General features: G+C 39.5%; 1 protein-coding gene across 15 annotated transcripts in view; it reads right to left on the bottom strand.

Annotated features, from left to right (window-relative positions):
* The window catches only part of LOC144679648 (band 4.1-like protein 3), a 299,756-nt gene that overhangs the window by 143,563 nt on the left and 132,298 nt on the right, over positions 1–23,895 (bottom strand). For 14 of the 15 annotated variants that reach the window (XM_078540233.1, XM_078540241.1, XM_078540244.1 and 11 more), the window contains exons 2-3: positions 4,546–4,731; positions 1,321–1,530 (exon numbers count right to left, since the gene is read on the bottom strand). In XM_078540233.1, coding sequence (XP_078396359.1) covers positions 1,321–1,530; positions 4,546–4,716 — 381 coding nt within the window. In that variant the 5' untranslated portion in view covers positions 4,717–4,731. The remainder of the gene's footprint in view (positions 1–1,320; positions 1,531–4,545; positions 4,732–23,895) is intronic. The other variant, XM_078540247.1, reaches the window with a different exon arrangement.

The following is a 23,895-nucleotide window of genomic DNA, read 5'->3' as shown; positions in this document are numbered from 1 at the left end:
AATTCGAGCACACAGTGTAAAAATATATGAAGTACCTTAACATTTAGAAAGGTTCAATTTTTGATCTGGAAAGCTGACATGGCTCGTTCAATTGGACATAACACAAACTTTGAATCTCTGCCAACTTGCTAAAGACTTGGCTGGAGGGCTGAGCACTGCAGCCATTTCCCTGGTTGTCAGGATGTTGAGAGTTTGGATCCAGAGCTGCCTTCACCCACATTGACTCATTTGAGAATGTCATTACCACCTTCTCAGGGTTACTAAATGCTGTCCTTGTTAGCATCATCTACAGAATGAATAAACTCTTTACCAGGAGCAGAGCCATAAAGGTGCAAGGCATTTCTTTTTGGGGGAGAAGGTGCCAGTTGTGGACAGAATTTTACATTCTCCCTCTTATTCTGAGAGCTTTTGCAGGCAAGCTGGGCTGAATGCCCTCCTTTTGTGCTTTTAAAAATCTGTGATTCTGTCATTTCAAACTATCATGGGGAGTGTGCAAAGAGAAGGCAGCAGCATTACAGCGAGGGAATAGTGGGAAAAAATGCAATTAATTTGAAGTATCAAAAAAAGATTTGAAACACTTTTCTTCCTACAGCACAGTTAAAAGCTGTATTCTTTAACATTACAAAACGTGCCCACAGGCTTAATCAACTACAATCATATCTTGACACTGTTTTACATAACTTGCACATTTAAAGAGAAGTGTAAGCTGACATTTTATAAAATATTGCTCTTTTTACCAGCGATGTTACATCAAGTAAAATTCTTCATCACTAATGAGAACGCTTCATTTATATCACAGGGAGCCATTTACACATCTTAAATAGTCTCCTGTAGATTTCTTATTCTGAACAATTTTCAGCACATTTGTAAATATCGTAGAAGGTCATTAAAAAATCCACTGATTGCTTATACATATATATTTGGCAAGAGACTTACTATTTTCACATAGCACCCCTTGAAGCGCCAGCTGTCACCAACCTAGCACAGCAAATTATTCCAAGCAGCACATTAGTATCCCTAAGTAAACCTTTAAAGCACTTGTACATTCTCTGTACATTTACCAGCATGTTTCAGTCACCCTTTTTGCCAGGCTTTAAAATTGCTTATTAGAAGTAGCCAATGAGTTTCAGAATATAACTTCTGGATGTTGCACCAGGGGATTTCTGGAGAAAAATGTACGATTTGTAGCCTGAAATGGATTAACTGAGCCACAGCAGCAAATGTAAATCATTTTCATTTGTAGCTTTTAGGGCAGTATGTACTCAAAAAAATGGAGGATTCAAAATAGGTTAATAATGAGCATGCAATCAGTCTCCTTACCTCAACTTCACATGTGTGTTCAGAGCCATCCAGTAGGGTCACTTTGCACAGCATGTTCTTTGGCTTTTTTACAACTTTGAGAGGAGATTTAGATAACTTGCTGGAAGAGGATTTTTGGGAGAGTTTGTCGTCCTCAGTCTGATGGTCGTCCTGCTGACCCACAGTAACTTTACCAGAAGCTCCGTCTGCCTCCTTTTCTCGTTCACCAATCTAATGATTTGTTCAAATGATTAGTCTTATAAGAACAAGTTCCATTCCACAGTTAAAAGTTTACTACAAACAATAATCGCGTTATGCAGCTTTATCCTCAATATTTAACTGTAAAAAAAATGAAACTATATTTACTAAGATTAATGCGACATCCCAATGGCAAGCTATTTTATACTATTAAATTAGAAACCAAGTTTACAAAGTTTTTACAGAATCATAGTGTAAGCACAGCTATAGATGATATGACCCATCATGCCTGTGCCAGCTTTTTGCTAGAGCAATCTAACATTATTCCTACCATCCTACTCTTCCCCCATAGCCCACTATCTTCCTCTGTTACAAATGCTTATCTACTTATCCCTTAAAGGATGCAAAGTCTCTACTTGCTTTGTGACAATATTAAATTGATAACCCCTTGTTACTGGTTACCTAACAAGAGGAAATAGCCTTTCCCTACTCTGCATAAAACTCATTGTAATTTTTAAAATTTCCATTATATAACCTGTATTTCATAGTTATGATTCGTGTGTTCTGTTTACTACTGATACTTCTCACAACATGGTCTGCAGTAAAAATTAATTAATCAGTGTTGTATCCCACCTCACCACCTTCCTTTATCACTAAACTATCATCTGACTATCATCTGACCATCAGTTGGATTTGTAGACTTCACTCCAGTTTTAACATTTATGGCTCAGTTGATGTGCACATCCAACCAAGCAGTGGAAACGTTTTCTAGTTGGATAAGGAAACACTGAGAATCAGTAAAGTGAGATGAAAGCATTTGACGCAGCTGAAATTCAAATTCATGGGTGAAATGGTCTCCTTCTGTGCTGGATCATTCTACAATTCTAAATATCCTCTTAGCCCAATCTGTTCTGTGGATATAGTTCCAATGTCAAAAGTCACTTCTTACAACTACAATTTCTCATCCTGATGTTCTCCTGACATACCTATGCTGCACATTCTGTAGGCTTCTATAATGGTGCTATAATAGGGTGTTCAAAATTACTCATACTAATTTAACTATGGCCTAAACATTGGTTTGTACCACTTCATTTTTCAACTCCATGGTCATATTTATAAATCAAAAAAAAGTTTGCCAAAAACTTGGGATGTACGATATTGAAATTCGCTGATGTCACAGGTCCAATAATATCTCAAGAACAAAATGAGACCCAATGCTGACTAATTTCAACCCTATTCAAGCAAAGCAATGCAGTACATTGTGCCTTTTCTGTTGTCAACCAACTTTCTATTCATGCTGCTACATTTTCTCTTATACGCCTAAGTTTTCACAAGCCTGCGAGACACTTCATCGAACACCTCTGGAAGTTTACAGGCATCACGCTGGATGCATTTCCTTTATCCATTTAATCTATCACTTCAAAAACTTTCATTTTTATATTTAATTAGAAAACGTTGAGATATACTTGTACAGAAATAGAACATAACACAAACAATATGTGCATTTGTGGCGAGTTCACAACAAGGGGAATTTCTAAACTAAGCCACAACATGTATAGAGATTACACAAAGCAAATACAAGATGCTGTCCAAAAGAAATAAAAGGTTGATTCAAGATGCGGTTGTACTATCACATTTGTGTCATCATTTCAGCTTCACAGTGATGCAAAATTCACGATGAAACTAAACTCTATTCAGATCTGAACTCAATAACCACAAGAGTGCAAGTATCCATTGGAGAAACTATTTCATCCCCCTTGGGCTTGGCACTGCCTGGAGAATAACAGAGTGAGCTCTGTTTGACAGGCCACTTGAGCACTTTAAACGCAAAATCTGTTTGGGTTATAATGATTTGAGAGTGTAGCTACTTAATTGCACACTCGCCAAACACAAGTTTTCTGGTGGGAGTTGATGTTGGAAGCTCTGTACATACAAAAATACATATATACAATCACTAATGCACAAACATTCGCTCATAGTAGTGGAAATGCAATTTGTGGCTATGGACAACTCAAAATAAAACAAATGGTCTTTCCAGGTGCTAACCACTCTCTTAAGCTATCAGTCTCTGACTAGAGCTGCCATATAACCTCAATCACCAGTTGAAGAGACAACAACTGTTTGAATAAATCTAGGAGTTTTAAAATATTTGGACATACCTTGAATACCTTATTACATTCAAATTTAAATTAGGTAACTTAAAAAGTAGGAAGCACCTGGGCCAAGTAAGCTTTAGTTTCTTTTCAGAAGGTAAAATTTGAGATTGCCTCAGCAAAAAAAAAAAGCACTTTGTCTCCAAATTTAAATTCCAGCTGAGTCAAGCACTCCAATCTGCCAGCTTGTTGTTTAACTGATTTTCAGCCAGTTACTGACCTTAATATTTTCTCATCCAACTAGAAAAGTAGCTACCCCTTCGATGGATGTGCAAATCAACCAAGCCACTAATGTTACAAACTGGGGTGAAATCTATAATCCCACCCACTGTTTAGATGCAAGTTTAATAATAATGAAAGGCATTGAAGTGATATGAGACCAATTAATTTTCATAATGCAATCTACACAGTCTAGTAGCATAGAGTACATACAACAGATAATGAAACAAGGAGAGTTTTACACTATATTCTATCCATTCTCATCCACCCTCTGGAGGTTCTATCTCCTGCAACAAGCTGCAAATGCAGCCAGTTTTCCATCTGCTCAATATATTTGCAAATCTTCATTGGACAGCTGAAGCCATATTACAGAAGTTCTGTTTTATATCACAATGAGAACCTCTCCAACTTGACAACCCGAGATCATACTAGCCTTCCAACTGCTAATAAGAATATAATGTTAATGCTCACAGCCCTAGACCAACATCAAACTTGGAAACTTTAGCAACATAGCACCAGCAAGACACTTCAGTTTTAAATTCAACAGTAATCAACATTGAGCATATTTCTTAATCATTCACTGCAATGGTTCCTATTATAGAGAACTTTTAAGATTTAGTGATTTTCATCATCTGATGTGACTTATTGAAAGGAGGTGTATAAAAGTGTAACATACTTGCTCCTTTGTCTCAGAATTGACAATTCCTGCAGGGGGGCTGTCGATACCGTCTTCCTCCTGATGCGCGTCACTTTGCTGTTGTTCAGCTGCTGCTTCTTTCTTTTCAGAGGCTTCCTTCTGTTCTTGATCCTGCTTTGATTCAGAGTCTGAGCCCGGTTCCGTTGTCATGATTGTAAATTAATCCTGGAAGACAGATCCATTGGAGGAAATCAGTTTACTATCACTTGGGTAAAGACACAACAGGATAGATCTTTGTCTTCATCTCCTGGATGTGAAGTACTGCCTGAACAAAGGGAAAATCCAGTTGCACATCCCCAACAGAGCCTGGATAACATACCTTCGATTTAAAATAATGGAAGGAAAATCAGGAAAGTTCTGTGACAGGCACGCCATCATCTTCACCCGATTTCACCTAAAATGAGTTACCCCAAATTATACATCTACCAACCCAAAACTGAAGGCAAAAGGCAAAATACTGCAGATGCTAGAAATCTGAAACAAAAACAAAAATGCTAGAAAAACTCAGCAGGTCTGACAGCATCTGTGGAGAGAAAGACAGAGTTAACATTTCTTCTTCAGGGTAGAAGAGTCATACGGGCTCAAAACGTTAACCGTCTTTCTCTCCACAGATACTGTCTGACCTGCTGAGTTTTTCCAGCATTTTTGTTTTTGTAACCCAAAACTGAAGTCTGGTCCTGATCTGAACTCTGAATAAATGAGCACAACCTCCTCCCCACCTCACTCCTTAAAGAAACCACTTCATTTTCCACCTGCAAAACATCACCTACCTCTGTCCAATCCATTGCTGCTGATACTCTAATATAAATCATCATCATGTTGAAGATTAGCATCTCAAACTTTTGTCTTGTTGCCCACTCCACTTTCACAAACTATAACTCACTTAGGAGACTGAGACCCATGTCTCCTCCAAAACAAAGTTCTGCACTTCCATCACCGCTACTCTCATCACCTCACCGCTACCTGCCCCCAAGTCACAGCAAATTAATTTTCAAAATCTTCGCCCTTGCCTTCAAATCCCAACACCCCAGTAAGGTCCTCACTCCTCCAACTGCAGCTTACTGTTGACTTTCAACTCCTTGCTCCAGCACTGACAGCCACTGTTTCAGTCACTATGGCCCCTGCATTCTGGAACTCCCATCTAAACACCAGTACCTCTTCCCCTCCTTTAATACTTTCAAAAGACCTCTGGCTAAGCTTTCATACATAAACTTTCACTTTTCCCCCTCTCCTTTTTAGTGTCTAGTTTTAACCTCCACTAAGACCTCTTTCTGTATATGACAAGCATTGTAGGAATACAACATTTTAATAGATGTATATTAAAATGTTTGTTAAAAATTCTTAGTTTGTTCTATAAATCATTTCACTCATTTCACAATGGCATGATGGGATGGCCAGCTCGATGCAGAGTGATGTGTCATCAGATGCCTTTCCTGTCACCAGTGGCACCAAGGCAGCAAGTGTATTGGCTCCAACTCGGTTTGCCATATACCTCTCAGCCATTCTGCAGTACACCCCCAAATATCTTGACACAGCAGTACACATTCAATTCAGGACAGACTGCAACCTCTTCAACTTGCAAAGGTTTAAGGCTTGCACAAAGGTTACTGAACAGCTCAAGTGAAATTGTGTTTGCGGACGGTTGAGCGCTCTCGGCACGTAGTCTGGAGGACATTCAACTGTTTATCACTTTGCCCTAGCATCAGAGCACTTTGGCCTGACAATAAGTCTGAAGACGTCAGATCGTGCATCAATCCGTCCTTTGCCACATACTCCCAAGACCCTACAGTCAATATCAACAACACACCCCTTCATTCAGTGTTCTGTTATTTTGGGAGTATCCTCTCCAATAACACTCAACTGGATGACAAAATCAATCATCGCTTGGCAAAACCAAGCTCACTATTTGGCATGATAACTCAGACTTTGGAAAGAGCATGGTGTTTGTCTCAGAACAAAGATCAAAGTCTATCAAGCTGTGGTTCTTGCATCATTTCTTTATGAGTGCAGGGCTTAGACAACCTACCAGCATCACATAGCAACGAGAAGCATTCCATCTTCACTGTTTGAGATCTTTTTGCAACATCAGGTGGCAGGACAAAGTCCCCAACACTGAGGTTCTTACAAAGTGCTGCACACCTGGCATTGAGAGCAGGCTCAGAGCTCAGCCTTGGTGGGGTCAGTCATGAGGTTCACATGGAGGATTCCCGCAAACCAAAGGCAGCACTCTACAGCTATCTGAGCATGGGAACCCGTACCACAGGACATCCAAAACTTAGATATAAAGATGAACTGAAAGGCAACCACAGAGCTTGCAAGCGGGATCCCAATATATGGCAAAAAAAAAATCAACCTTGGACAGACCCAAATGGAGATGTTTCTGTCATCAAGTGATTTTGATATTTGAGGATAACAGAGTTAAGTGCCTTCAGGACAAGTGAGTGCAGCGCAAAGCCAATGCTTCTTTCCAACACTGACTTCATAAGCAGTATTTGCAATTAGTAATACAAATTGAGATGTGGTCCAAAATCATGCATGAGACATCAAAATAGACTGTAAACCATTTTTTGTTCTGCTCATCCGAAGTGACAGGAGAGTCCATCATATAAAATGTTCGTTAAAAATTCTTAGGGTTTGTTTTTTTAAATCTTAGGGTAATTTACCATACTACAAAAATTAATTCCCACTGTACTAACAGAACTCAACTGTAAGCATCCAATTCTATAAGCCCATTCTATTCACTATATATCTGCATGATAGAGAAAAGCATTTTATTTGCCCCCAAAGGCCAATGAATGCATTTCCCTGGCTTAGCCATTTGTATTTCAAATGTGAAGTCTAAGTAAAGACAAGAGGCTAGTTAGGGCACATACCATGCAGCTCGAAAATAAAAAGCAAAATTGATTAAATGAGGGCATGGATTTTGCAGTGGCGATGACAACAAAACTGTCGGCATTCACTGGCATTACTCCACCGAAACTGACAGTAACTTTGGGAGTCTGCACATCTGCAGGATAGCGCAGAAATCCAGAAGTTTGTCAGTCATTCCACACTTTTCCAGAGGGTGCAATGTTGAAGTTCTTGCAGATTGCTACCAATGGGAAATCTATGAATTGACAAGCGCTCTCACTCTGATGCTGTTATTTGCGTTGAAAAAAGTGCAATGTTGAAAGAAGTGTAATTAGGTTTTTAAATAGCATACTAACTTCATAATTACCTCTAAACACCCTCATTAATCCCGAAAAGCTAACTTTATATTTCTAGAATGTGAAATTTCTCCATTGTGATGTAAAATTTCCATATGGAAGCTAAAATGACAATGCAAACAAACTAGCTAAATCAATCATTTATTGCACTGTGTGAAAATTAAGTGTCCTTCAAGCTTCCTGGCTTGCTCTCTAAGAATAGTTCAATGTGATTGGCTGCTTATCCTGTTTGCTGACATCACTGCTGCTGCCTGGAGATTCACCTTGTCATGAGACTGCCATTGGGAAAGAGAAAGTCTACACCACATGTATCACTAAATCTGGGTGTACAGCTTTCTTAGAGATCAGCAGCAAGCATCATTGCCTCACTGCTGACCTCAAAATCAAGGCCAATAAGAAGCATTCAAAATTTCAGCTTGCTCGAGGCATTGAGACCATATTCTTGTGTTCTTAGATGTGCTAATCTTTGTGTAAATGAACAGCATCATGCTAATCAAAACATTTAATTCCTTCTGTAAATATTAGATCATTAACTTGTTCAAGTTATTATTCATAATCTACCAAAGTATGAAACCAAAGCACATTACCAATGTTAAGCCAGCAGAAAAAAAGCATTTAAGCAAGAGAGATAATTAAAACATTTACTTTCACAAATATAGTGAACAAAAATAAGTAGATGTTCTGAGGGTTTAGTTAAAAAAATGTTCCATGAGTGATGCATTCTAAACCTCAAATATTTTTAAAAATATAAATAGTAAATTTATTTTTTGTTATAAGCAAACAAATCACCTTTCTTTGTTAACTGGAGCTTGAAATAAGAGATATTTTAATAGACCTGGGATGCTAACCATCTAAGTTGAGATTTCAGAAGGCCACATTAAGTATATGAGAATTGTATAACACAAGGAAACCTTCATGTATTTTGTAACGTTACTTAGAAAGCAAGAACTGTAAATCTAACTTGGGAAAAGCTTATATCCTTTTGAGTTTCTTTGCCAATAATATTTTCCTAACCACAAATTCAGACATTATATTGACACACCTCTTCACTTAGCTCTATATTCAATCCCCAAGAAGAGCTATTTGCATATCACAGCTTTTTTTCTTAGAAAAAGAAATGAGTGTTAAGATTCAATATCAAGGTTGCCCTCACTTGGGTGGCATTACTTTGCCAGAAATGCAGCAAAGATTTACAGACTTACCTCATTTACACGCAAAACAAAGGCAGCACAGTGGAAACATCTCTGAAGAGCTGCCCAGCCAAGTTTAAATATCACAGCTCACCAGTGGACATTTTGCAACAAGCTTTAGATGTTTGGAAAAGGTGATGTTTTCATCTTTCAGTTAGTAAGCCTTGTTTACACTTTGATTGTTCTTGGAAGCTTTGCGCCAGTCAGGCCCTCATCCTTCAAAATGTATATTTGGATGTATTGCTTATTGTCTCAACTTAGACATGTATGCAAACTTTGGCAAAATTATACATAACAAAATGAGGTTTTGAAGTCCTGCTCATTCTGACGAAGCACCATAGCGGTAATTTTACCTAACCTGTCAAAAGTTAATGAGTAATATATGCAGGGTGTATAACAGGCATTCCAAGTCATCCCCAGGGTTTCCTGCAAGACAATTTAGATTAAGATTAACCCCCACCCATATGATTCACTTCAAATGCCACAGTGTAAACTTGAGTATTAATACAAGGGTCTCCAAAAGGAAATGTATAAGTCTGAGTCAGATAGGAATCACACCAATCGAGGCTAATGAGAGCCCAATTTGATTTGATAGGATGCCTACAGCCATTTTTATGGTCCACCATGGATGCTCCATTCAGTACAAGCTTTCAGGCCAGAAGCAGAGGCCTTCCAAAGTAAGCAAAATTAAAGACAACTTACTTTTGTGAGCCAAGCATTCCAGAAGTGCTTTGAGAGACAACATAAATAATGCTTTGAACTGCAGCAAACCTGTGATCACCGCCACCCCCCACTTCCTGCATTCCCCAAACACACTCAACCCCACACCCCAATGACTTACCCTGTTGCACCGATGTAGCACCTGTCTGAACCCGGCAATCTGCCAATGGATGTCCATTTTGGGTGGACAGCTTACTGGCTCCAGGTAAATGGGACCCAACGATTAAAATTGCACAAGTGCAATTGCTGCACCCTCCCAGGCAGTCAGCCCACATGTTCCACAAACCAACTGCCTCACAGTTCTCCCATATATTTTAATGAGTGTCGTGTAGCTGATATTCTCACAAATCGTTTCTCTTTGCTTCCTACAGATGCCTCACAAGGAGTTGCAGCTCTCAGCACCCAGCATCTGTGTTGCTCATTTCACCCAGCATCTGTGTTGCTCATTTCACCCATCACAAGTGTCAGCATAGGCACGTCTGTGCAGCAGATTGGAGTGGGTGCACTAGGTGATGCACAACATAGCAGTGAGTAGAAGATGGTGGCAGTGGAGGAGTATGTCTGCATCCTGGAATTTGGACATTACAAACTCAGCATTTGAAAAGAAAATACTATTTTATCAGCAACATTTCTGTGGGCATAAGAGTGCACATGCTTCCTGCAAATGTACGTGGAAAAGTCCATCACTTGTGTCTGTGCAATGAAGAATGATAATTTAGCAGAACTGCAGTGAACCAGGAAGCATGGCCAAATCTTAGCCATCTGAAATGCAACAGCATTGGACCAAAGCCAAGTTGGATAACCTCTTCTGAATGTTCAGGCTGCAACTATGGGCTTTCAGTTCCAATCTCCCTCAATGTTATCTTTTTCTGTTTTGACGTGCTCGGCAATTGGAGTAAGCGCTTGTGCAAGTTTCAATGTCCTCATTGCTGCCCAATTATTTGCTCTATGCATATCACAGGTTATACTGAGGGAGTGCCCTACAGTAGAAAAATGCCTGGAATCAACACAGATGTGGTTGATGCTTCTTACAGCCCTGCCACTCTACCTGTCCCTCACCTTCTCCCCATAATAGAAGATGGGTCAGAAAGTAAACAAGGCAAGACAGCCACAGAAGCATCAAACAAGATGCGAGTAGCCTCAGATACATCACACGAATCATAAGGAAGCAGGTGACAACCCAGAAGATTCCCACTAACACACAGCAATCAGCCTTCTCACTTTGTTCTTCCACTGGGAACTTGGAAGTATGTAAAGCATGCATCACGACCTGTAGGAAGCAGTAGGCTGAAATTTCTTAGTATACACAAATTGAGCAGGTGTAGCACAATAAAGTGGGTTTAATTTATTATCTCAGTGCAAATATTCTTTCATCTGGTGAAGATTAAGGCAGCAAGAGATGTCAACTGTCATTCTGAATAATTTAAAAGTCTGAAACACTCAGATTCTACTAAAACAACCCTAGCATTAAGCAAACAAGAGCTTACTAAGTATCACAGGGCTCTAATGCCCAGTTAAATTCCATAGTGCTTCCAAAGGTGGAAGAAACAGTGAATTTACAGGTCCCCACTACTCTAAGAATCTTCCTATTCTACTTAAATTGGCTTGGGAAGGAGGTTGGTTTGGGGAGAGGGTGGTGGTGGGGGTGGCTTGTCCGCCATCATGCAATTTGCCAGTGGCAGATGACCCTCCCACCCAGAGGTCAATTGAGTCACTTAAGTGGCCAATTAGGAGCCTCTTCCTGCAATGTTGGAATACTCTGCTGGAATTTTACAAGCGGCAGGATTCCCTCCATTTTGTTGGGAGACTGCCAAGTAAACCCTGGCGGCCTCCATGGGGCTCATGAGCAGGGCTCCTAGTCAGGCACACTCTGGTTCCCCAGTCCCGGCAGCAATGGCCAAACCTGTGGCAACAGCATCTGCCCCTCGGCAACCTGCTGCCACCTTCCTCTCTCGCTTTCGGGCCGATCGGTGGGACCCCTGCCACAATGACTAAATCCAACCCTATGCCTTTTTCTTACAGATGGTAAAGCAAAAATGGAGAAAGGCTAATCAAAGCTTACAGTTATCTTCGAGTAAGTTCTTTTCCTTACCCTACTCCAAAAATAGAGTTAAACTAAATTCTGATTTATACACAAGAATCTGATTTCCATTGTGCATTTTAATATTTGTGAAAATTATAACATTTACTGATGATCCCAACTGCAGAAAGGTTACTGCAAAAACTGCAAATCGGCAGCATTCAATAAGTATTCATCCATTTATTTTTGATATTATATTATTTATATACATTGTGGTTCCTTGCTCAGAAAATAGGTTACTGCCTATTTCAAAGAATTTGTCACTATTTATGCTGGTAACGATATAAGGCTAAAAAGTAACATCTAAAGTGTTCGGGTCCCTAGAATGTAGCAGCACTTGCATGTAGGTAATACTGCCAACAAGTTACAGGCAATAGTCTGTAACAACCAGTATTGGTTTTCCCTACTGTAGCATAATGCCCATATTGTGGCAAAGTCTTGCTTAACTCGCAATGGCATTTGTGAAATCCTGTATCTCAATTATAAACTGCTAGTACTTCTCGAAAGAACTATTCACAAATATACTTATATCTCAGTTGACAGGAAGGCAAAGGGAGCAGTACTGAAACATTCAACAATTATGACTGAATGAACAACACCACATTCTTTCCACACTGAAAGGATGTTCCCCAGCACCCTGGTTTTACTAGCGTAAGTAAACTGCACTGTAGGAACATTGCATTTACTAACCCTGCAAATATGTTACTTCATCCAATATCCCTCATCTGTGCTTATACATATATACATCAAAAATTAAAATAAATCGAATTCCAATGAGTGATTAATAGCTAAATACAGGGCAAGTAATTGGAATGGGATGCATCTTCACCAATGATTGAAGACACCCCCCCAAACAATTAGTATCTACTTAGAAAAAAATTGGGTATTTAAATGGAGAGAAATTACAGAATGCTGAAATACAGAAGGATCTGGGTGTCCTTGCACATCAATCACAAAAGTCAGCATACAGGTATAGCAAGTAATTGGGAAAGCAAATGGAATGTTGGCCTTTATTGCACGGGTGATGGAGTATTTTTAGTGGGCAACTATTGCTACAACTATACAGGGCATTGGTGAGACAACGCCTAGAGTAATGTTTTAGTCTCCTTATTTAAGAAGCAACATAATTGCATTGGAAGCAGTTCAGAAAATACTCATTAGGCTGATTCCTGGGACGGGGGGCTGTCTTGTGAGGATGAGCAGAGCAGGTTGGGGCCTACACTCATTGAAGTTTAGAAGAATGAGGGGTGATCTTATTGAAACATAAGATTCTGAGGGGTCTTGACAGGGTAGATGTCGTGGAGGAAATCTAGAATTAGGGGGCATAGTTCAAAAATAAGGGGTCTCCCATTTAAGACAGAGATGAGGAGGGATTTCTTCTATGAGGGCCGTTATTATTTGGAATTCTCTTCCCCAGTGAGCAATGAAGGCTGGGTCATTGAACATATTCTAGGCCAAGCTTGACAGAGTTTTGACTGACAAGGGGGTCAAAGGTTATGCAGGGGGGGAGAGGGGGTTGGCAGGCAGGAAAGTGGAATAAAGGCCACATTCAGATCAGCCGTGATTTCATTGAAAGGAAGAGCAGGCTTGAGGGGCCAAATGGCCAACTCCTGCTCAAATAAAAAGAATGTGGCATTTATATGACATCTTAAAGAGGCACCAGCTTCATGAAATGTCTAAACTTCTTTTTCTTTAAGATGGAGTTACTTTCATCATGATGACAGAGTGATGCATTTCAACAGGAAAGAAATTCTGAGAGTTATTTTATTTCAAATGTTGTTCATTTAGTTTTGTAATGTATACACTACCATTGTGATATATTTAATGACTGACCATCTTCAACAGTGATATGGATACTACAAAATGGTTAAATACAAAAAATGAAAAAAAGACGAGCATTTAATCATGCCTTTCACAATCTCAGGTGCTCCAAAATGCTACAACAGCCAATGAAGTACTTCAAGTGTATTCAGTGCTGTAACGTCAGAATGAGTGGATGATCCATCTTGGCCTCCTCCAGCGGACCCAAGCATCACAAATGCCAGTCTTCAGCTATTTCGATTCACTCCACATATCAAGAAATGGCTGAAGGCACTGGATACTGCAAAGGCTATGGGCCCTGACAATATTCCAGCAATAGTATTGAGGGCTTGTGCTCCAGAACCTGCTCTGCCCTTAGCCAAGTTGTTCCAGTACAGATACAACACTGGTATCTACTCAGCAATGTCGAAAAGTGCTCAGGTATGCCCTGTACACAAAAAGCAGGACAAATCCAACCCAGTCAATTACCGCCCCATCATTCTACTCTCGATCATCAGTAAGGTAATGGAAGGGGTTATCAACAGTGCTATCAAACAACACTTGCTTAGAAATAACCTGCTCACTGACGCTCAGTTTGGGTTCCGCTAGGAACACTCAGCTCTGGACCTCACTACAGCATTGGTTCAAATATGGACAAAAGAGCTAAAACTCCATAGGTGAGGTGGTGAAGGAGACTGCCCTTGACATCATGGAGCCCTAGCAAAACTGGAGTCAGTGGGAATCAGGAAGAAAATTCTCCACTGGTTGGAGTCATACCTAGCACAAAGGAAGATGGTTATGGTCGTTGGAGGCCAGTCATCTCAGTTCCAGGACATCACTGCAGGAGTTCCTCAGGGTAGTGTCCTCGGCCCAACCATCTTCAGCTGCTTCATCAATGACTTTCCTTCAATCATAAGGTCAGAAGTGAGGGTGTTTGCTGATGATTGCATAATGTGCAGTGCCATTCGCGACTCCTCAGGTACTAAAGCAGTCCATGTGCAAATGCAGCAAGACCTCGACAATATCCAGGCTAGGGCTGACACGTGGCAAGTAACATTTGCTCCACACAAGTGCCAGGCAATGACCATCTTGTTTGCACAAGTCAGGAGTTTGATGGAATACTCTACTTGCCTGGATGAGTGAAGCTCCAACAACACTAGAAATTTGACACCATCCAGGACAAAGCAGCCCGCTTGATTGGCACCCCATCCACAAACATTCACTTACTCCACCACCGATGCACAGTGGCAACAGTGTGTACCATCTACAAGATGCACTGCAGCAACTCACCAAGCCTCCTTAGACAGCACCTTCCAAACCCATGACTGCTACCATCTAGAAGAACAGGGGGCAGCAGATGCATGGGACCACTACCTCAAAGCTCCCCTTCAAGGCATATACCACCCTGACGTGGAAGTATATTACCGACCCTTCACTGCCACTGGGTCAAAATCCTGGAACTCCCTCCCTAACAGCACTGTGGGTGTACCTACACCACATAGACTGCAGCGGTTCAAGGAGGCAGCTCACCACCACCTTTTCAAGAGAAATGAGGGATGGGCAATAAATGCTGGCCTAGCCAGTGACACCCACATCCCATGAATGAATAAACAGAAAAAAAACCACAGCAGTAATTTGCACAGAGCAAGCTGCCACAAACAGCAGGTTAATAATGGCCCGCTAAACTCTTTAGTGACGCTGAGAGATAAATATTGGCCCAGACACCAGGGATAACTTCCCTGCTCTTCTTCGAAATAGTGTCATGCAAAATTTTATCTCCACCTGAGAGAACAGACAGGACCTCTTAATATCTCGTCTGAAAGACTGCATCTTTTTCAGGACTGGACAGAATTGTCAGCCTTGATTTTTGTCTTCAAGCCCTGGTGTGGGATTTGAATCCATAACCTTTTGACTCAGAGGCAAGAGTGATACAAACTGAGCCATGGCTGATAAACAACATCACCAGATTACAGTGACTACAAAGTACAAAGCTGGAGTAGTCTATACAAGGAGCACATACAGTTTCTGCACATGGGAGGATTTATGATGAGATTTATGATTTCACTGCGCAGTGCAGGGAACTCTTCCTCAAAGCTGAAAAATCTTGCTTTTTTTTTTATTTCCTGTGCGCAAAACCAGCACATATAAACCACCACAATTCAAACTGTACTTAATGCTTACCATTCTTCACAAAGCAGAAAACAACATTTATAAAATTACACAATGCAAAAAAAAAAGCCTTTCAAAATTGAGACAGCAAGCACCACAGCCGCCTTTTTTAATGGGCAAAAGGTGCCCAATGTTTTTGCCCAATTAAACTCATTATGTACCTCATTTACCAGTTTTTATAAAGCTTTTTTCAACTAAGGAAAGATGTTAAACCAAGGCCCCTCTGTCCTTTCAGATGGGCATGCAAGAAATAGTTCCCAAGTGTCTAAGAGCAGCAAGGGATTTATCCCTGGTGTCCTGGCCAATGTTTATCCCTCAAACAATATTTCAAAAACAGATTATCTGGTCATTATCACATTGCTGCTTTTGGGGGCTTATTGTGCACAAATTGTCTGCCATGATTCCTAAGTTATATCAGGATCTGCACTACAAAAGTACTTCATAGACAGTAAAGCACTTTGACATGTCCGGTGGTTGTGAAAGGCGCTATGTCAATGGAAGTCATTCTTTCAACTAATTAATATGTATTTGGCCCATATTATCCTAAGAGGGTCCATTCTGAAATGGCACAGCCAACCGCTGATATATTAGATTGGTTACCCATTTTATGTACTATTAGTTCAAGAACAGTCTGAAAGAAATGGAGCAAGCTATAGGTACGCTGACAGACCGAAACCAAATTCCAAAAATAAATGTGCATGTTGGTTGTAATGAAAAATGTTTGATCATCATATGTGGCTAGCTATTAATTAAATCAATGCCTATGGCTTTCCTTCACAATATGAATTAACAGGAAAAGGCCTTCAAAAACAGTTTTGACAGCATTTTCATTACATTATTATATTTGTTAATATCAAATATCTTGCACAACTTCTATTAATTTACACCTTAACATATCATAGACAAGAGCAGTGACAACTATGCAAGGCATCATTTGTCAACTTTGGATTGATGCTGCAGCTCATTGCTAAAAACGTGTGGCTGCTGAGTAATTGTCCCTGCAGGTACGTTTGTAGCAGCCTTTGCTCTATGTTAGGAGATTACATTGACTAGTCTACTACTAACTTCACCCCTCTCCCATAAGATAGGAACCTAGCCTCTGCTCACCAGTTTCTCTTAGTTGGGGCAGCCGGTGAGTGGAGTTTGCGGTCTGAAATCCAAGGAGCAAACAACATTGAATGCATGAAATAATACTGGTGCACTTTTTCCTTTACATCTTCCTAAGTGAGGGGACAAACAGGACATCAGAGAGTTCTCTGTTGTCCACCAATGCCATGAAATGGAAATTAAAAATATCCAGCTGGCTAATCAATGAAACAGCGAGTGGTCATCCAACATAATTTCAAACAGCACAGGATAATTTTTCTGGCCTCAATAAAAACAAAAAGTTTACACTTTAATAGTTTACAGTAACAATGCGAGCCATTTTGATCTTCTGCAATGAGAAGTCTACAGCATTTCCACATATTCACCTCATACAATTTTAATGCACTAACCTTTTTCATTTCTGCTTGGTAACTTGAGCATTATTGCTACATGCACAAACTGTCCGCCACATGGGATCACTATTAAAAAGGAAACCAGATACTCAGATTTCCTGGAAGCCCATTTTTGAAATTGGGCAGTGAGGCGTGGATGATTTTCAAAAGGAAACACAAGATCGCTGAGAAAATCCCATAACGTCTGATGAAATCAAGCACAAGAATTGTTTCAAGCCATCAAGTTGACACATCCGGATGAAAAGATGTATGACTAAACTAAGGATGATTCTCAAGAGTGTTCATTAAGTGAAAGCATACATCACTTGACGGCCAGAAGTCACATCTGAAGAACTTGAATATTTAGTGGAAAACTATCCAATGAAGCATTTAAAGTTACTGAAGTGATAAGTCTATGCTAATGCCAACACTGCAACAGTATTATTCTCCCATCTCCATATAACCCGCTATTAATGTTATTGTGTAATAAATTATTCATGGAGATTAGACTAAAGGAAATTTTGACCATCTCAGATCATGACTCTATATCTACTCTTTTCAAATTTATAGCACTTTCTCTCTCTCACACACACACATAGCAATGATTCAACCCTATGGTAACTGTAATTCAATAAAACTCCAAAAGTACTAGGAAAAATCAGAACTGAACTATTATACAAATGCAATCTTTGATTAAGAGATGTTTACCTTTCAAAAAAGAAATAAGGTCTGATCAATACATATTTGTGAATTGGGTTTTCCTATAATACGGAAACTGACATCACATGGGGAACACAATTGAGAAATGCATGAATCTGGTTCGACATTATGTGGCATGACTTTTTAAATTAATGGTCATTCCAGTCTCCCTTTCAACGACAATGAAATAATTCTACCAGTTATTTTGAAAGAGTTTGCCATTTCTTAAATGGTAAAAGGTCAGAAGCATGAAATGAATGCCCAACACACTAGTCTACTGTTGAGTTATTCAATTCTATTGCACTGAAGTTCCATCTACAGCACATACTAAATGGAGTTCAGATGCAAATTAAAGTCATAACTTGACACCACATCAATGCATCTTTACAATGCCTTTGTACATCAACATAGCATATGGGAGTCTTAATTATTTAACGATGTCATTTAAATTGGGAACAACCCCAGTTTAGAAATTGCACCCAGGGCCATGAAGCCAGTAGAACAGTCCTTTAGTTACTACCTGTCAGAACGTAAAGCCTAAGAAATTCAATAGGAAATTCAGAAGAAACTTCTTTACCTAGAGTGGTGAGCATGTGGAACTCGCTACCACAGGGAGTGGTTGAAACACGATATAGACACATTTAAGGGGAAGTTAAACATGCACAAGTTCCTTCATTGTCGCTGGGTCAAAATCCTAGAACTACCTTCATAACAGCACTGTGGGTGTTCCTAAAGCACATGGACTGCAGTGGTTGAAGACGGCAGCTCAACACCACCTTCTCAACAGCAATTAGGAATGGACAATAAATGCTGGCCTAGCCAGCGACGCCCACATTCCATGAACGAATATTTTTTAAAAAGAGAGAACGGAATAGAGAATTGGCTCGATTCGAGCATAGCCATAGGCACGGACTGGCTGGGCCAAATGGCCTGTTTCTGTGCTGTATTTCCTATGGAATCCTACTTAAATTTGTGTTTCTTTATCAAATTGATTAATACTTCTCATCTGTAGATCTTTAGATGTTATTTATCCTTTCTGGTTTCTAAAGGAAGGTTGAAAACTGTCTCTCTGCGTTGCTTTGTGATTTAATGGATTGGTTTGGGACTTTCCTTCAGTGCAGGATAATGGAACAACTTTGTATTCTCCCTCCAATGGCACGTTGACAACATTTACCTTACTACTTAGAAAATCATAGGAATGACATCCATGTCATTGTATGGGGAATCATGCAAATGCCTATAAGTTCAGTCTGATGTCAAAACTAGTCTAATGGCATTAATGAAAGTTACACTTAAAAGCCAAAATGTTTTAATGTTAAGCAGCAATTTTCTTGCAATATACTTCATTCTTCAATTGAAATTGCATTCAATGAAGCCACAATAAGTAATACCTAACACTGCTTTAGTGTAATTTAGTTCAAAATGGTGTCTTCAGGAACAACCCAATATTGAAAGAATGAAGCAGTGTGTACAACTTTCACAGCTGGAGTGGAAACATCAAAAAACTCACAGCCACTATATTTTACTGAAACCCCCGCAACAGTTGGTATTTGTTATATTTCAATGAAACCCATTAAATTGAACTTTCAGAGTATCTGCCAGTACTTGGGTTCAGTGGTAGCAGTTTCAACTCTATCAGAAAGTTGGGGTTTCCGATCCCACCCTAGGAACTTGCGCACGAGGGGGGAAAGGCTACAGCGTCAGTCCTGCTATTTTTTGGATGAGAAGTTAAACCAAGGCCCTGTCTGCCTTCTCAGGTCAATGCAAAAGGCCCCTTGACGCTATTTTGAAGGCAAGGAGGGGCATTCTTGCCGGTTTCTTGACTAATACTTATGCCACAATCAATATCACAAAAAAGATCATTATTTCAGTGCTGTTTGCAAAATCTTACTGGGTACAAGATGGTTGTCATGCTCCAAACACTGCGGCAATGACTACAGCTAAAATATCTGTAAAGTGCTCTTTTATGCCCTGTGGGTTCTGAATGGCACCATATAAATGCAAACCCTTTTTTCCTTTATAAAGTCATATATTTTGAGCTATATGACCAAAACTCAAGTATTGTGAATAGGAATTTGGAGGTAGTTAGAATATATTTTGGATCAAGGATAGATCATTTAAAACTTGGTGGTGAATAGTATGGAGGGGAACTACAAAATTGTAATTAGTCATTGGGTAGTACAGACTTGAGTATTGTTGAAAGATACTTTTTTTGTCAAAACTTTTCATCTTGCACTCATCAGGACAATTCGCAAGAAAATCAAATGTACAGGGAACAACAATGTATACTGTATGTGAAGAGTGCTAATTGATTGATTGAGTCCACTTGCTAACCAATCAACACTCTCCTCTCATACAGTATACATTGTTGTTCCCTTTACATTTGGTATTCTTGCGAAGTGTCCTGATGAGTGCAAGATGAAAAGTTTCAACAAAAAAAAAAAATCTTTTTCAGCAAAACCGTAATTCTGAGTTGACAAATGGAAACGTTTTGTATTGTGATTCAAGAAAGGGTGTTACCAACACCCTAAGTGAAGAGTTTTTAGTCAAAATGCAAATTGTGATCCAAGGTTATAGCAGATTTATTTTGGTTGCAAATCTGACAGGCACAAAAATCCATCACCATGTTTAGGAACCCATAAACCGAATGCAGATTTCAGCTAGTGTTGCAATTAAAGCACTGGAATATGAATCCAGAGGTCATGAGTTCACTTTGTTATGCGTAAATTGGCTCTTGTGTTTCCTACAATAGCGCCTACACTTCAAAGAGTATGTTACTAGTTGCCAGGTATTTTGGGGCATCCGGAGGTCGTGAAAGGCACTATATAAATGAAGGTTCTTTTTGTTCAAAGCAAATGGTTCCGAGAAATGGATCAAATAATAATAACATATATGATTTGATTTCAGCTAAATCCAATATCTTCCAATCTTGTTAAAAGTGGAGTTACTTCATCTAAATAAGAATGTTTGGCAAAATGTGATCTGCTCAGAACAGCAGACACAGTGACTCATCTGCTGAACTAACCAAAACATAGTTTGGAAACTTCCCTAAAGTGAAAACATACAGAGGTTCTCAAACACCAAAGATTCCTAACCAGTCACGTGCAAGACAACATAATGAAACTAAATCCATCAACTGCAGAAGTGTGCTTCCCTTTGTTAGATAAGACAGCACCATAGTGTTACTAAGCAACAAAAGATGCTGGAGAGTGTAAGACAGCTTTGCCAAAAGGGAGTTGTGTGGACCCTGGAAAAATTGAAAAAGGGAAACAAAGCTTTTCTGGTAGAGATACAGTGCTCTCTGAGTCTCATTGCCTTGCCTTCAATCCTGTTCCCATGCTAGCAGAAGTTTTTCATAAGGATATACATATATTCAAAATGTGTTCAGGTAACTACATAAATGAGGACATTTGAAAACATGACATGAACTTACATATTATCTTACCATGGCTCAGAAGCAGTCACATACAATTACCTGTTTCCAATTTAACTCAATGTTATTTAGGCAGATAGGGCACCCATTTTGCACACAGCAGGATCCCACAAGCAGCAAAGAAATGAATTAAGTTTTTTAAATATGGTGATAGCTATCAGGTAAACGTAGGCCAGGACACAGTGAACTCCCTGCTCTTCTTTAAATGTACACCTAATGGAGATTAATTTTAATTTCTCAAGCAAAGGACAGCATCTCCAACAATGCAGTATACTTTCAGTACTGCACTGCAGTGCTAGTCTAGATTCTGTGTACGTATTTGTCCGAAAGTGAGGTCTCAACCTACAAACTCAAAGAGGGGAAGAGTTTTATCATAGCAATGAGTGCTGTAGACGGAGCCAAGCTGATACACTTAAATCTTTCTAACGAATGATGTTTCACACCAAAACTCTGCTGAATGGAAAAAAGTCAGTAAAATGCAGAAAATGCACTCCTCTAAGCATCAATAACCTTCACTAGCCAGCTAATGTTGCACAATTAAATACCAGTAAATAGTAAAAGCATAGAGATTAATCTAGATTTTATATGGGAAAAACTAGACTCCCAGTGCCGAGTCTTGCTAGTTGGGGAAGGAGGCTAGAAATTTGCTTTGATCCTCTCACTTGTGCTCCCACCTACTGATGTTCCATGCAGCCTCAGTGAATCTGTCTTTATATTTCCCAGATAAAATCAACTAGCATTTACCAAATAATTCTCTGCCGTTAGAATCTAGATAAATCTCCACGCTCATGTGAGTCACTGGCATTTATATTGTGCCTAGTTATCTAGCTAATGAAGCTTAGGCAGAAGAATGGAATTTTTGTGATTCTACCCTGCGATTTCTGGAAGTACCATTTCCTCCAATACATCCTTGTGTTTCTCTACTAAGGACAGTAGTGAACCAGATGGGTTTTTATGACAATCGATGATAGTTTCATGGTTGCCATTACTAATGGCTAGCTTTCAATTCCAGATTCATTAATTGAATTTAAATTCCACCAGCTGCCATGGTGGGATTTGAACCCATGTCAGAACATTACCCTGGGCCTCTGCTTACTAGTCCAGTAACATTACCACTATGTCATTAGCTCCCCATATCTATTCTTCCCTATATTATCTATTCTTCCCCCCCCTTCCTAAGTATGGGTCCAAGTTCCCAAATATTCCAATCATGTGAGACAGTAATCTAAATGTATTCCCTCCAGTTTTTTTTTTAAAGTTGCTATATAGATCAACCTTTTTCCTGGTTTCCAATTAATGCAATTATTATTCCATTCCTAAAAAGAAACAAAAGAACATGCATTTATATAGTACCAGGGTATTTAATCCAGGGTATCCAAAAACACTTTAAAGGCAATGAAGCACACTGAAGTCTAATTACTATTATAATGTTGGGAAACAACAGTCAAATTCCTCCGCTCTTCAAAATAGTGTGTATAGACACACTTAGAAGGCAGTGGCTCAGTTCAACATCTCCTCCAAAATATGATAATTTTGATGATGCAGCATTCCATCAGTGCTGCACTGAAGCACCACCAACCTAGATTGCGTGCTCAAGTCTAGTGGGACTTGAAGCTACAGCATTTGACTCAGAGGCAGGGATGCTACCCACTGAATCAAGGCTGACGCCCAAATCCTGATTGCTTTTTTCCTCAGGATGACAAAGTCAGGCATAAGAATTGCAAGTAAAATCTTGTAAACGTGTGATGGGACTAGCTCTGTTCTTCCCTGGAGGAGTAAAACTGAAATCCTCTCCTTCCCCTTTCAGGAGAGGGGGCAGTAAAGACTAAATTTAAAAGTCAGAAAAGGAACCGTGTGATCACAATACCCTTGGATTCACTTTCACCCAGTAATTAATCTTTCAAAATAAACAAACTTATTTTTCATGGCTTCACAGGGTACATTCATAATATACACTGATAATCAATAAAGCTTTATTGATTTTCACTTCACAAATTTAAATTGAATTTACCACTGGAACTTATGGATGCCCATCAAAGCAAACTCTAAAAGGAAAAGGTTTCCACCGACTTAGAAGCCTGCCCATCAAATGGGAGCTCATATGTGCGATCTTTTGAGAATGGAGTTGAAACATGTTATATGAACAGTTAGTACTGTATTCTCAAATGAAGTGGATTGGAAAAATCATCTTTGAAGGGTTGGCGGACATGGATTTTAAAAAGAAACTGCACATTGCCATGTTCAGCAAATGACACTGCACAAAAAGTGCTTGATAGTACAAATTTGCTAACAGGAACTAAGTCTTAGTTTCATGATATCACAAGAGTGCAGGAAATAAACACGGTCATCAAAAATACTTTTGCAACAAATTCCTGTCTCAAGTTCCTATATCCTTACAAGGCAGTTCACAGTCCAAATCTTCCAAATGCCCCACAGTTCAGTTAGAAAACATCAGTATTAATTGAAGTTCACCAGAGGTGATTAGCAGACGTCCCCATGGCTAGTTTAAAGATAATGCAGCATCACTTATGTCCTGAGGCACATAGACATCTAC

This window comes from Cetorhinus maximus, chromosome 4 (genome assembly GCF_964194155.1).
Source record: "Cetorhinus maximus chromosome 4, sCetMax3.hap1.1, whole genome shotgun sequence".
In the NCBI taxonomy this organism is placed as follows: domain Eukaryota; kingdom Metazoa; phylum Chordata; class Chondrichthyes; order Lamniformes; family Cetorhinidae; genus Cetorhinus; species Cetorhinus maximus.
The sequence above is the reverse complement of the archived record's forward strand: the minus strand, read 5'-3'. Positions and strand labels throughout refer to the sequence as shown.